The sequence below is a fragment of the Topomyia yanbarensis genome, chromosome 1, assembly GCF_030247195.1.
Source record: "Topomyia yanbarensis strain Yona2022 chromosome 1, ASM3024719v1, whole genome shotgun sequence".
Taxonomy (NCBI): domain Eukaryota; kingdom Metazoa; phylum Arthropoda; class Insecta; order Diptera; family Culicidae; genus Topomyia; species Topomyia yanbarensis.
Genome location: NC_080670.1, coordinates 181,343,551 through 181,358,813, shown reverse-complemented (window position 1 = coordinate 181,358,813; position 15,263 = coordinate 181,343,551). Strand labels below are relative to the sequence as shown.

The window sequence follows — 15,263 nt, the reverse complement described above, 5'->3', positions numbered from 1 at the left end:
TGAATTGCCAACACAACACACACTGTTGCGAACTTTTCTCCACATTTTCTTTCCAAAAACCTTCCACTGTGTTGAAACACAACAGACTCCCGCCCTCCTATAAAACTTAAAATTCCCCATTGAACTCGTGAAAAAATACTAAACTTCCCTCCGAAACTTTGCCCATTAAAAGTCTCCAGACCCTTTCGTCGAACGCCAAACCACATCCGGACTCACCAGGACTCCAGCCAGTCCCCGCGCAAACCAATGTACTTACGGAAATTGTTGGCATTCCGCTTCAATTACATGACATTTATTTCCATTGTGCGCAGCCGGAAAAGTTTGTCCTCCACAGGCAGGCAGGGAACTATTTAGGATTCTGCGTCGTGTTTAACCAAAATTCACCTTCCCAAAAACGAAGTGTGTCGTCAGATGGAAAACCCAAAAACAGCACCACCACCACCTTGTTCCGTTGTTGTACCTATTGGAACGAATGTGGTTTGCTTGCAGAGGAAAAGTTTGTTCTGGTTCACCTTCACCTGACAGATGTCGCAACCGGAGGAATGTGCTTTCGGAATTATCAAACAATGACAGAAAAAAAAACAAAAAAAAACATTAGACCGTTCGGTTTTTTTCTGTTTAATATAAAATAATTTAATGATTTTATTACTTTTTTCCAGCTTTTCGCTATAATTTTCTGTTTGACCACCTACAATTGCTTGCTGAATCAATTGTTGAAACATTTCAGATCAGTTGCAGCTATCATTTTAACAAGCGGTCAAAACATTAAGAATTATTTTGATTAATACATCGATCGGTTATTTTTTTGTTTGTTTGTTTTAATTTGTTTCGGTAAGTTCAGGTTCGACAGAATGTGATTCGATTCTCGCTGGGATTGGGATCTACATTTCACATGGAATCAAAATTTTGTTTAGGTTGTCGTTAAATAAGGAAGTCACTTCTGTAAAGTTGACTGAATTTTTCTTTTGGCCCGTACGGAAGATTGTTTTATGATATGGAACAAAAACACTTACTATAAATCTAGAAAACAGAAATTCTCTTCGTCATACCGACTGCTATACTTTGTGCTATCTGTTTGAATAGTTAAATTAGTTCCCTAACAATGATTATAGCGAATTGCAGATTTGTTTTTGTTAATAATATTTGTGGGCTATCGATTGGCTTGGGTTTATATACAGGAGTATGATCACAATATGTAGAAAGTAATTCTCGATTTAAATATTACTTGGTTTTGCTGATTTGTTTAGCGTGACATCATTGAACTTAATGGCTAATTGTGACGTTTTTACGGTGATGTAAGGTTGCTCAAATTTTGAATTTGCTGCGTGTGTCGTACAAGGAGAAATTGTCTCATTCTGATGACAAGCTACCATTTTCGAGTAAAAGAAGTCGATATAATAAATCACAATCGATATGCTAAGTTGCTTTCAAAGTTATTGATAAAGTTGAAAAAGAAAATAACAAATGTTAAAGAAAAGTGCAGCGGATTGTTATGGCAACACGGTCAATGTTTGACAGTTTCGTTGGTGTCGCCGTATCTCTATGGAAGTTCACTTGATACTCTCAATAATCGTGAATGTTGAAACATTTATTTGTTTGCTTTTATATCTAGAGATAATTTTTAATAAAACAAGTGGTTATGGTTTTTTTTTCTCAAGTTTAACAGTGGAATTAAAGTAAACCGATTGATAGTTTCTTTGTACGACAAACGCTTGTGTGATCCACGGTTAGAATGTGACAGCTTCTTCAACAGGACTCAAACATCGAATATCAAATCACTATTGGATTTAAGCGATGGGCTCTACACGAATAATGAACGCCTCCGACAAGGTATGTCTTCCTGATAGTGAAAATATAACGAGAATAGCATGTACTATTTACATAAACTCGGTAGAAGTTATCCACTAGTTATGCCTATGCTCAAACTGCCTAATATTGACGACGCTGAGAAATGTATAATATTCGAACAACAATGGCTGCTGACTGCAAAAAGCGGAATCTCTAAAAAACACATTTTGATCTCTTAAAATCGAAATTGTACACTCTAACTTTATTGTACATATTATTGCATACATTTTCATCTTCTAATGTGTGTGTATACTCACGGTTAGTAATGTTTTGACTTATGTTTGCTGCTTTTTCATCATTATTAGTTATATAGTTTTCAATGGCACTGACAGAGACAAAAATACTATTGTTGGTAAGATTATTTCCGGTTTTTCCCCTTTTCTGCGCACTTCACCAAACACTTTCTACACTTTTCGCGTGGGAGTCCGTGAAAAAATCGCCTTCCTCTAGCACAATCAATCCACTCTTAACGGCTACGTTAATAATACATATGAGTAAGGGTGCATTTGTATTTGTTTGCTGTTTTTTTGTGTGTGTATGTACGTTCAGTAATATTAGTGTATATATATATTAAAATCACACATTCACTCGTTCATTCGATATCCTCGCTCACACGCACACCGAACCGATCCAAATTGACTTGTTTGACCGATGCTCTTGCTTGCTACAGGCTCTCCTAATAACAAGAACCGGACTGCTGCTGGAACCGCCGTAGCCTTCGGGTCCAATCGTCCTTCCATTCGATGATGATTGTCTTCGGTCCGAGCACCAGCGAGTCGGGGCTCTGCTTCGAGTCCATGCCCAATATTAAGTAGGATCTTGGGGTGAGAGAGAATTATATTGATAATGATTAGCTCATTAGTCTATTCGAAAGTAATTGGGGATGTGACACTGCGGACAGGCTAACGAGAGCTCTTCCAACGTTATTGGATCATTAAATGAAGAAAACAGAATAATCACCATTTTTGCATCACTTATTTGGTTTGTTAATCTAAAGATTTAACCAGCAGGGTTGGTATTGTACCGTTTGAATTGAGGGGCAAACAAACCGCTTCTGAGATTAAGGGGAGGGTGGAAGTACAAAAATTCGAGATCTCAGTGTGCTTATTTTAAACGTCTGATATCTCAATGTCGATAACTACGAACAGTCTTCCCAAATGAACGTCGAACACCATGTTCGCTCTAGTTCTGTGCTCATCTTATACCCACATTTCGTGTGCAAACTCTAACGCGCTAATTCGTACCAAAACACGTGCACGTGTTCGTCTGCGCATCCGAATTCCATGTACGTACACGGTGTTCATACACACAGGATCTTGACACTAGTTTTCTCTTTCTCTCACTCATCATCACTAGCGTTGACGCATTCTGTTTTGTGCATGCCTTTCTTGTGTACGTACACGGTGTACGTACACGGTGTTTAAACCTAAGTTTGCACATCGTTCGCTTAAGTTCGCTGTTCAATGCAAAACTGTACACAAAGGCAAAGCACGTTTGAGGTTGAACGCGTGCACGAAATTTTGTACACGGGTGCAAACTTGTCGATTTTCATGGAAAGACTGATTACGAAATCATGGATCCCACCTAATGTTACGCCTCTGCACCTCTTACCGAAGTACGATGAACGATGGAGGTAAACAAAATCAAAGCGAGTCATCGCGACATAGAAGTTACCCCTTACCCATCTTCGGTTCACGGTCAACCACACCTAGTAGAAACTCAGAAGGCACGTACTGTGTTTCGATGAGGCCGACGATTTTCTCTGGAACTCCCTTGAACATACTCCCGTGATTGAGATGGTCAGAATACGAATATTACGAACTATGACAATTTGGTTCACACAAGATCTTTCGGCACGGAATCCGGATTACTGCCACCGAGGAGTCGCATCGATCTTCTTCTGAATCCGGATTAGGATCAATTTGTTTAAATCTGAGGACGATACACAGTAGCAGTTGTCATATATAGTCAGGTCAATCTCTATTGACACCCACACTAAAATACTCTGCATCGACTTGCGGTGTTCCAGATATTTAGAAATTATGAACCCCTTGGACCCTTAGGCTCGATTCTAGCTAAATTGGAGCTTCGGTATTAACGCGTGTGACTGACTGGACTCAAGGTCGATCGATGTCGTGGTGGTCTGACTGGCACTTGTAAAAGTTGTTCGGTCAGTAACTAAACAGCCGCGTCTCTAACAGGGATCGTCACATTCATATTTGTCCCGCTTAGGCAGCGTGACATATCGTAGAACGGGCGAAATAGCCTCCAGTTCCTGGTCCAGAACCGAGTATCCTGTGGCTCCTCTGATCTATAATCGCTCGATCGTGGATTTGGCTTCTCTTCAATCCTTTATTTTCTACCAGGTTTTATCAGCGATCCATTGCTTTCTCTGGGTGCGCAGTTCGTTCAGATTCTTCTCGTTGGTGGCAATGAGACGTTCTTGGTGCCGGTCTAATGGTCTTCTACGCTGCCATCTACCGAAGTATCTATTGCACGAGTCTCCAGTTCTTCAATGAAGGACCTTTTCGTCGCGGCATCTTCCAAGCGGCGTGTGTTGAACCGTCGTCCAACTCTCTCCTCCTGAAAACGAATCCGCGTAATGCGCAGACGTATTTTGCCGATGAAGATGAAGATCAAATGCGATATCGACACTGCATTTGAAACGCACATCGCACATCGAACGGTCGATAGGGAAAGAGACCCCCAACCTCCATGTCGTTGGTACCACCGAACTCTGCGAACTGGTATCCGTTTTCGCTCCTTTCTCTGAAACCATGGCGTACTACGATCCGCTCATAGTTCGAGTGGTCGGATTCGATCTTCGCATTGAAGTCGCCCATACAGATCTTAATACCACTATCTACGACGGCATTGAGTTGACTGTAGAAGTTCTCTGTGTCTTGCAGATCAACCGAATTACTTGGCGTGTAACATTAGATTACAATAAGGTTTCGAGGCCCGTTTTCTGTTCCTGGAATACACTTAGTAGGAAGCCAACTCTACGATACTGGGGAGCGTATCCACCTCGCAGACCGGCAGAATTTGTCCCGATGACATTCTGTGTTCTCCAAAGTTTGACCAATGTAGAGTTCACTCAGTCCTAAGATATCAAGCTTTATGCGGTGCAACTCATTGTCAAGCTGACCCAATCTACCCTACTGGTTTAGGGTTAAAACGATCCATTTTCCAATCCTTGTACGTTTCCTCGCGCTAAAGATCGTTCCTGCCAAATCAGTCTGTAATCTTTCTGTGTTTCATACCCCGACCATCCTAGATATTGCTTCCGGAAAATGCATTTTTGTTCAACCGCTGAATGCCAGGGCATGCAGCTGTTTGAGCCGCAACCTTCTTGATCACATTTACAACCTCGACGAGGAGAAGACCCTCGCCCCCTGCCCTGTCAACATATGACCAAAGTTTTCATCGGAGTTGGTTACCCGATCTTCCCTAAGCTTTCTCGTACCTCGGTTGGCACCACGGGGAAGTCTTTTCTATTTCATCATATACGCTAAGAGTTAACGGTACCCTGTACCCACCATTTGCTAACCAGCCCTAGAGTTCTCTCAAATGAACATCCACGCTGAATTGCCGTTTCCAGTAAAATTTGAATGAGGTTTCGACGGAATCCATACGGGCGGTCATGCTCTCGGCAATCCTTGAAGCATACTTCCACCAGCTAGAACAAAAGCTGCCAGCCCTCGAAATCGCCCGAAACAACACTCTCGCTAGCTCGTCGTTGCAAGGAATTTCTTCGGTTATGATTCACGCTAACCACCACAGACTGGAACGCATACGAACCTATATTCACCCCTCCGACGAATCCCCGTATCCTTCGTGTCTGGTCTGCCATCACCAACACCGATACGGCATGATCACTCGCAACGATGAGAAGTAACGACAGACCTCTACGAAACAACCGAGGTCAGATAGCAAGGCACTTTCACCGAGAAAGAAGACACCGACGGATACATAACCATCCACAGTTTTCGAAGGCGCAAATATAGGCGGAAGAACGATGTCGATCTTCGCAAATCGGTGAATCTTACTTGTTATGTAAGTTAGCATGCGAGTCATCAAACCGAACGAACTACTGAGATCAACGAATTCAATCACTGTTAGAAGCCCTCACCCGTCCAGTTGCTACAAATCCGGCACTGAAGATACGATCACATCCGACTTCTGGACAGTGAAACGATGCCTCGAAATCCGTAGGAACATGAATCCACAACTGGCATAGTCTCTCGAGCAGAAGATCCAAGAACACGTCAAGAAGAGCTACGTGAGAAGGCTTACTCCCGAAGAACTTCGGGAAGAGTACGCGAACGTCTACACACATATCCAAGAACAAGTTGAGTTGTGCTACGTGAGGAAGCTTACTCCAGAAGAAGTTCAAGAAAAGGAGAGGAGGTATCAGGGTTGTGGTGAACCTCAATAAGCCGGGCAAGTTTCGTCTAGCATAGAACGCAGGGTACTACCGTCCAGGGTCTTTTCTTAAACTCAGTTCTCCTGAAAGACCCAGATCAGTTTACATCGCTCGTTGTCGGTGCTTCCATGAGTTCCGAGTAGCAGTATGCGGTGACATCGGAGAGATGTTTCACCAAGTGTGTATATGAGAGACGAAGATCAATATAGTCAGCGCTTCTTCGCAGCAACGAGTTGGAGCCCAGTGTCTACGTCGTTCAGAACACCAATGCGAAACGGTTCTAGTAGAACCGTCAAGAGGCAGCCGATGCCATCTTTAAGCAACACTACTTTGTTAATGTGTTCACAAGTAGTGTATTCAATTTTGGACTAGCGTCAGCTTGGTGCCCTAGTCAAGTGCCATGGTTCTGAACAGGCAAAGTCGAAACAACGAAAGACCAAACGAACCTAACCTCCAGTGATGGAGATAATCAAGATTACCTCCATCACTGAAGGTTGGAGGTAATCTTGATGGGGTCGTACGCCGCCGTCATACCACGTCTGCCGACTGAAATGATCCTATAGAGGACATGCAGTTCTAGAAGTGGTTGACATGGCTTGCTAGAGGACTGCTGGAGAACAGTAAAAGCAGTCATCAACAACGTAGCTGAGGCATTGTCGGGTACGAGGAACGGAAACAACGGAACGATTGGTTCGACGAGGTGTGCAGAGCGGTTTTGAGGGAGAAGAATGCAGCGCAAGCGGTCATGCTGCAGAATGGAATCCGACAGAATGTGCAACGATACAAACAGAAGCGGAGGCAGCAGACACGCCTCTTCCGGGAGAAAAATCGACGCCTGGAAGAAGCGGAGTGCGAGGAAATGGAACTGCTGTGCCGTTCTCAAGATACACGGAAGTTCTACCGGAAGCTCAACGCATCCCGCAAAGGCTTCGTGCCGCAAGCCGAAATATGTAGGGATAAGGACGGGAGCCTGGTGACCGACAACCATTGAGATGATCTAAAGGTGGAAGCAGCACTTCGACGAGCACCTGAATGGCGAGGAGAATGTAGATACAGATGACCAAGGCAACGGAGGATTTGACTACGTCAGTGCAGTTGACGGGAATGAACCAACTCCCACGTTGAGGGAAGTTAAGGATGCCATCCAACAGCTCCAAAACAACAAAGCAGCTGGCAAAGATGGTATCGCAGCAGAACTCATCAAGTTGGGCCGGGTAAAGTTGGCCACTTGTCTGCACCGGTTAGTAGTCAGGATCTGGGAAACCGAACAGCTACCGGAGGAGTGGAAAGAAGGGGTGATCTGCCCCATTCACAAGAAAGGCGACCATTTGGAGTGTGAGAACTTCCGAGCGATCGCCATTTTGAATGCCGCCTACAAATTGCTATCCCAGATCATCTTCCACCGTCTATCACCTAAAGTAAATGAGTTCGTGGGAAGTTATCAAGCCGACTTCATCGATGGTCGGTCGACAACCGTATGGCAAATCCTCCAGAAATGCCGTAAATACCAGGTCCCAACGCATCACCTGTTCATCGACTTCAATGATGGAAGCTATGGAAAATCATGGACGAAAACAGCTTTCCCGGGAAGCTGACTCGACTGATCAAAGCAACGGTGGACGGTGTACAAAACAGCGCAAGGATTTCGGGTGAACTTTCCAGTCCATTCGAATCTCGACGGGGACTGAGACAAGGTGATGGACTCTCGTGTCTACTATTCAACATCGCTCTGAAAGGTGTGATGCGACGATCCGGGCTCAACAGCCGGGGCACGATCTTCACGAAATCCGGCCAATTTGTATGCTTCGTGGACGACATAGACATTATCGCCCGAACATTTGGAACGGTGGCAGACCTGTACACCCGCCTGAAACGCGAAGCAGCACAGGTCGGACTGGTGGTAAATGCGTCCAAAACAAAGTATATGCTGGTAGTCGGAACCGAAAACGACAGGATCCGGCTAGGAAACAGCGTTACGATCGACGGGGATACCTTCGAGGTAGTGGAGGATTTTGTCTACCTACGATCCTTATTAACGGCTGACAATAACGTGAGCCGTGAAATCCGAAGACGCATCATCAGTGGAAGTCGGGCCTACTATGGGCTCCAGAAGAAACTGCGGTCAAGAATGATTCACCCCCGCACCAAATGCCCCATGTACAAAACGCTTATAAGACCGGTGGCTCTCTACGGGCACGAGACTTGGACCATGCTCGAGGAGGACCTGCAAGCGGTAGGAGTTTTCGAGCGACGGGTTCTAAAGACGATCTTCGGCGGTGTGCAGGAGAACGGTGTGTGGCGCCGAAGGATGAACCACGAGCTCGCTGCACTCTATGGCGAACACAGTATCCAAAAGGTGGCCAACGCTGGAAGGATACGGTGGGCAGGGCATGTTGCAAGAATGCCGAACAACAATCCTGCAAAGATGGTGTTCGCTAACGATCCGGTTGGTACAAGAAGGCGAGGAGCGCAGAAAGCAAGATGGGCGGACCAGGTGGTATTCTTCACGACTAGTACGCTTTGTCTGTACTTCCTAGCTTCGGAAGCCGGAAGTTCGTATCTTCCTATTCGTTCCAAAAGGATGGACATGGTTATACTCCTCTTCGTCGCGAAGGTATAGGTTTTCGAGAAATCGACAACTTGCAGTGCTCTACGAGACAAGAATAACGCTTCATGGGACCCTTGACACAGCAATTGCGTGCTGAAACGGTGAACTACAAAAACAACCTTTCACACAGTTCCGTTGCGCTTTCCTGTATGAGAATGGAGTTACTGGTGTCCGCAGTTGTCTACGTTCGTCGAACGCGATGCTATTGAACCAGTACCCCTTCCTCGTAACTGCTGATCATTACCGACCTTCACGAATGTTTCAAGCAAGAAAACCATTCCAAAATCATCAGCGAAGGTCTATGATGCTACCGTATTTCTCGTTTGAAAGCCACTTAACAAGTGATGCGGTGAGAGTACCTGCAATGCTAGACGCAATCTGCAATGCTAGACGGTTGATCGTCCACAATCTCGTCTAGCTACATTTAGTCGCCCCTTCATGTACATGGGGTTAGATTATTTCGGTCCGATACGAGTCCTAGTTGATCAAAACCCGGACAAACAATCTGGCGCCATCTACCCACGGACCAATCACCCTAATTAACTACCGGCTATTGCGTTACGACAATTCGAAATGTAATATCTAGGAGGGGAGCACCGGCTATCGTTTACAGCGATCGCGGAACTAACCTCCAAGCCACAAGCAAGAAGAGTTCTACAGATTGATAACGAAAAACTGACCAACGAATTGATCTCTAGTCGCATCCAGTGGACATGCGAATCTACAGGGGAGAAGAGTAGGAAAGAAGGCTTCCCACCGACACAGTACTGCAGAACGCGTTGTTTGGCCATTGACAGACGATCAATCATTTCATGCTTGAATAAGGCTAGACCTTCTCTACTGGAAGGACTGCTGGACTCATGGCGGACATATTTTGGAAGCAATTAGTTCGTAACTATCTCTAGCCACGATCACCCGTAGAACCAAGTTGTTCATTCTAATGAAACCGATCACCATTGGTGACATCATCGCCATAGTAGACCCACAATTGCTGGCTGAAGGGCAGGGCCATCGCAACGCAACGAGCTCCCAGTAGACAGGTTCGTGGCTCTACAGTATAGACAACATCTGGTCAAATCTACAAGCGTTCAGCGGTATCGGTAATCGTTCTCGATGAAAGCGTTGGGGTGAATAAACTGCAAGAGGATCCTTCGCGTATTCTTGAAGGAATGTTCAGTGCGTCCCGTTGACAACTACTACATCGTTGATCCCACCTAATGTCACGCCACTGGACGTCGCACCTGGAAGAATTATCAGTCAAAAGAGTACCGTAAACTTTAGCTCCCGCGTGTCAGATCGAATCGAAACTAACATTGTTCCTAGTGATCATAAACCTCAACTTTTTAACGACTTTTAATTAGCTAGAGATTACTAAGTAAGGAAAATTTGGAAAATTAGAGCCATAGTACTCAAGTGAGAGCAAGGATGTGAAATATACAGGACGAAAAACTAGAAGTGCGTCATTGGAATCAGGCTTAAAATCCTACAGACGAATCTTTTGTCTTCTGCTGGCAGGAGTCGAGCTTAGGCAGCATAACTACGAATCACTCAGATCTACTAACACCTGATAAAGACAGGTTAATAGTAACGACGCAGAATCTCCGAATTAAAATTTTTATTTACCATTTATCTGCCACTATCATTTCAATCGAGCACAAGACCTATCAAAAGCGTTAAAATCGAAAGATCATTCTAGAACGACAGTCGTTGACAGTTGTCGAGTCGTGTCTTTAAACCAGAGACTCAGCATCTTTGATTAATATGTATTGAGTTCTACAAGATGACGACACGAATGATCTAATGATGAATGAAGTTCATGTTTGACAACTATAGGTGGTTTGTTTACTATCTCATTTGCGTGAGTGCGAGTGCAACGGGTGCTCATCTGTTAGATACGAACTCACGTAACTTTCCTGTAAACAAACCACCAAGAATTGTCAAATGAAGTTCATCTGGCTCATTTTGTGGGGTTATGTCGGTTGGTGTTAAACCTAATACAAGGAATACACTCAAGTTTTTTTTTACGCGATTTTTTTTTGCGCGGTATTTTTTTACGCGGTTTTTTTTTACGCGGATTTTGAAATTTACGCGGTTTTCATTTACGCGGATTTTGAAATTTACGCGGTTTTCATTTACGCGGTTTTTGAAATTTACGCGGTTTTCATTTACGCGGTTTTTGAAATTTACGCGGTTTTCATTTACGCGGATTTTGAAATTTACGCGGTATCCATCAATGAGGTTCCCTTTATCGCGGATTCTTAAATTTAAGTGGTCTTCATTTACGCGGATTTTGAAATTTACGCGGTTTTCATTTACGCGGATTTTGAAATTTACGCGGTTTTCATTTACGCGGATTTTGAAATTTACGCGGTTTTCATTTACGCGGATTTTGAAATTTACGCGGTTTTCATTTACGCGGATTTTGAAATTTACGCGGTTTTCATTTACGCGGTTTTCATTTACGCGGCTCGTATCCCCCGCGCAAAAAAAAACCTGAGTGTACGTTGGTTCAGACAGGAACAGTGTTGCCGGATAAATTAGTACGTACTAGAATCCTAAAAGTCGGTAGAAAACTGAAATTGATTGAATTTATTTCTAAAATTACCAATCTTATAATTAAAGTTTACGTCAATATAAATTATTATCTTGGAGTCTAGTTTAGTTGTCTCCTAAAAAATGTTCAAAATAGATAACAAAGCACGTGACTTAATTACTCATTTTGCAATTTTTGCTTTGATCACTCCGCTAATAATAATTCGATGTGGATAAAACTTCCCTCAAAACCAAACATCCTGCATCGAGGTATCTTCTGGTATCGCCAAAAAAACGCTAAACATCTGCATAAAGACCCGACATCTCAATCTTTTGTTTAGCATTTATTAGTCAGTGTCATTCCCATCGAACACGAGAACTACTGTTGACAGGTCTCCCTGCTCGATTGGAATGGCACTGCCAGATAAATGTTACACCGAGATTCAGCATCTTTTATCATCATCCTCCATTTCGTTAAAGAATCATGTATCACAAACAAAAACTTACTTGTTAATCTTAATACTCGGACACCGGCAGTCCAGGTTCTTGCTGGACACTAGCAGCCCCACGCTGGCCTTCCGCTGGCTGTTCGCACCGAGCAGCGGGCTGGTCGATTTGAACACCGTCTGCACCTGCAGATTGAATCGGACCTCATCGCGGGATCCGTACGGCGGCTTGCCGCTGGGGGACGATGTCCGACCGGTGACCTTTGCCATGATCGCTGGTTGACAGTTATAGAAGGAGAAACAGAGAAGAAAAAAAAAACACGAACATATAAAATCGATTATTTTCATATTTCAAGCCGGTTGTCTTCCCGCTCATCTTCAACTCCGGGAACGGGTCGCCGGAGAGTAGAGACACGGAGAAGAGTAGTGCACCAAATTACCATAATCTCGCTTGCAGAATTTATTCAGATTTAATCGTTTCGTGTCAAATCTACATTTGCCGCAATCTGGAAGAAAAGAAAGAAATTCAGAAGAAGGAGGTAAATAACATCGTCAGCGATATGAATTAGGATAGGGTACTTTTGATCGCAACTGGAAACCCGTCGGAAGCTCCAGCGAACTCTAGCCACGATCAGAACCACCCTAGGCGCAGGGCAGAATGACGAAAAAAAAATATGCTAATCAACAAAACCGGGAACATCACTGACGGTCGGTCGTGGTCGGTTGTGTTGGGGTGGGGGGTGGGAAGGCATCTCGGATGGGAATTCGCGACGGAGCTCGGGGAGATGCTAATCGCCGTGGGGTATCAAGAACTAAGCTGCATGGTGATGAAACCGCAAAAAAGCAAATCTGTACGAGAATCTGAAATTCTAATCACCCTCGAACCGGAATGGTGTGCAGCTAGTATACGTGGTGAAATATGGGTTCAGACAGTTTGTCCTCTGCTGGCATGCGGGTGCTGTGGGATGCAATGGGTGCGGAAATGTTGCAGAAGAGACCTAATTTTCAACTGTGTCATTTTTTATCAGTTACGCTCCATTTCTGGTAAATTTTAAATAGTTTAGAAGGTCTGGTGCAACGATGGAAATAATGTCAAGAAGCGTTTTAATCGCCCTTACCAAAATTGTAGTGCCTAAATCGTCGTAATCATACTTTCATCTATTACGTGTTCAAGTCCACGCCTGGTCAAACCATTCGGAATTTGATTCGGAATCCTGAATGGAGTCATTATGGATTCCAAATCAAATGCAACAACCGATTCTGAGTCGGAATCGGTTGTTGCATTTGATTTGGAATCCATAATGACTCCATTAAGAAATCCGAACCGGTTCCGGAATGAGTTTAACTGGGCGTCAGCTTTTAATAGTAGAGTTACCCCAGTAAGTCCAGCCAAAAAATGAAACGGCATTCTGACTGGTACCAGGTAGTATTCCGCCTCCAGTGACACAACCGATTCTAATTAGAATCGGTTTTGTTACTGAAATAGTGTGACCAAAACATCTCAGACCAGTCCACGGATGCATTCAATGTGAGGCTGCGGAAATCCATCCACCGTAAAGAAAACCCTACCCACAGCTGTGGTAACGTCATGAATTTCGTTGAAAAACTAGAAGGATGATCTTTCGGATTCAAAGACTCTAAGATCCAGAAGCAACCGGATACGTAGATGACCAAATCGCGATTTACATCCGACTTGCTTTCCTACATTGTGTGGAATTTGGTGCATGGAGCCTACTTCGCAAGATCCTCGGGAATGTCCACCTAACAGAGACGGATTCGTAAACTATCTTCGTTTCAGTCGGGGTAATGCTAATCTCTCATCGAATCACGCCATTGCTGGACAACCCTTTCGGTAGGCACTTATTAATTGGTTGTCCGCTGAAGACACTACCTGATCCTAATTGTGGCGAGGTGCCTACATCCCGACTGTCTCGATGGGGAAGCGTACAACATATGATACAGAATTCCTGGTCTCATAGGTTTACCAACGGCTATGGACAATCTAGCTTTGGTTGGATCATCGTTACACTACCACTAAAAATACCACTGGGACACAGCATTTACCCAGGTCCTGATACCCCAGTACATGTCACCACCATCAAGTCGACATTCAGTATCGTACCACGCGTCATTCCGAAATTTCGGGTTGAGGTCGTTCCATTCAGCGTAGCACCGACCAGTTGCTTTGTAAGAAACTATGCCAAAAGAGAGCTATTGCTCGAGAAACGCCGGTCCTTACTTTGAATACTGAGACTTCTGACGGCATTCTGGTCTAAGCTTGGACGAATCGTGCGTTTTCTCTCTCACCAAGCCTCGCCGTATTAGCACACACTAAAGGGTCAAAGGGAATGCTCCGTCACTGACGAAACGTCAGGCCCTATATGACAAGCTAAAAATCTATCGTGACCACATCGCATCAGTCGCTACAGAAAGCCATACAGGTAGAGCCCCTGGCTCGGCGGCTGAATAAACCGAGTCCTCCAAGTCGTGATCGAATGTATTTCAGATTTCCGGGTAACTCTATCTTAGGCCACCATTCTACAGTTTTCTTTAACGACCGCCGCATACGCGTCTTCCTTGGTGTCTGCCCCGAAGTTGATGACTTCTTGCAGGTTCTTCGCTGAACATAACTTCAACTGGTCACATTTCTGGCATTCGCGCTTCAGTGCCAACCGACTCTAGGTTGCCATTTCTTTGTCCACCTCCTTCATAATTAGTGACGAAAGTCAACGGCCACGGACATTTTCCTACTGAAACGCGATGAGGCGGAGGTTGTTCTTTTCCTCAGGGTTTGTCGTGAATGGAAAGATTTACAGTAGTAAATTGCTGTCGGGAGAGGTCGTCTTCATCCGGAAGAATCTTGCGGCAGAAAATGTATTGTTTACTGTACTCCGAATGTTCCCAAGTTGCGGTCATTCGAAAATTTCTGGGGCAACCTCAAATGAAGGATGTATTCCACCCAGGTTGTGGTCAAACTCGAGAAGTAGCTCATCGAAAACAGGAAGAAAGTACTGTAGAATATTCCAATATCCCGGTTAACTGTGGAACGAGACGAACCACTCGAACTAGCCCCCGGCGGTCGACCTAGTGTACTCCACGGTGACCGGTAAAGTATTCTAGTCAGTAGTTCGTTACTTTCTTCTACATTTGCTCTGCAGTTCCCCTAGTATCTGCGCAACTACTTCACTGACGGTATTCCACGTCCTTGTACAATATTCTCTGCGTTTAGAGCCGGCAACTCGTTTCGCACTTACTCGTATCTGGAAATCTGGCAGTCGGAGACCACGAACTACGAAGTTTCCTCCACATCGGCGTACTCCAGGTGCGTAACCGATTCTTCTACTGCTCTCAAATCTCCTTCACGGGCTAACCAACAGGATGCTGAGGCCGGTCCGGTGATTCT

The 15,263-nt window shown here is 44.5% G+C and overlaps 1 protein-coding gene across 14 annotated transcripts in view; it reads right to left on the bottom strand.

The window, feature by feature from the left end:
• Positions 1-615: 615 nt before the first annotated feature.
• The window catches only part of LOC131683532 (netrin-B-like), a 218,122-nt gene continuing 203,474 nt past the window's right edge, over positions 616-15,263 (bottom strand). For all 14 annotated transcript variants that reach the window (XM_058965654.1, XM_058965682.1, XM_058965627.1 and 11 more), the window contains exons 6-8: positions 12,301-12,366; positions 11,922-12,135; positions 616-2,666 (exon numbers count right to left, since the gene is read on the bottom strand). In XM_058965654.1, coding sequence (XP_058821637.1) covers positions 2,525-2,666; positions 11,922-12,135; positions 12,301-12,366 — 422 coding nt within the window. In that variant the 3' untranslated portion in view covers positions 616-2,524. The remainder of the gene's footprint in view (positions 2,667-11,921; positions 12,136-12,300; positions 12,367-15,263) is intronic.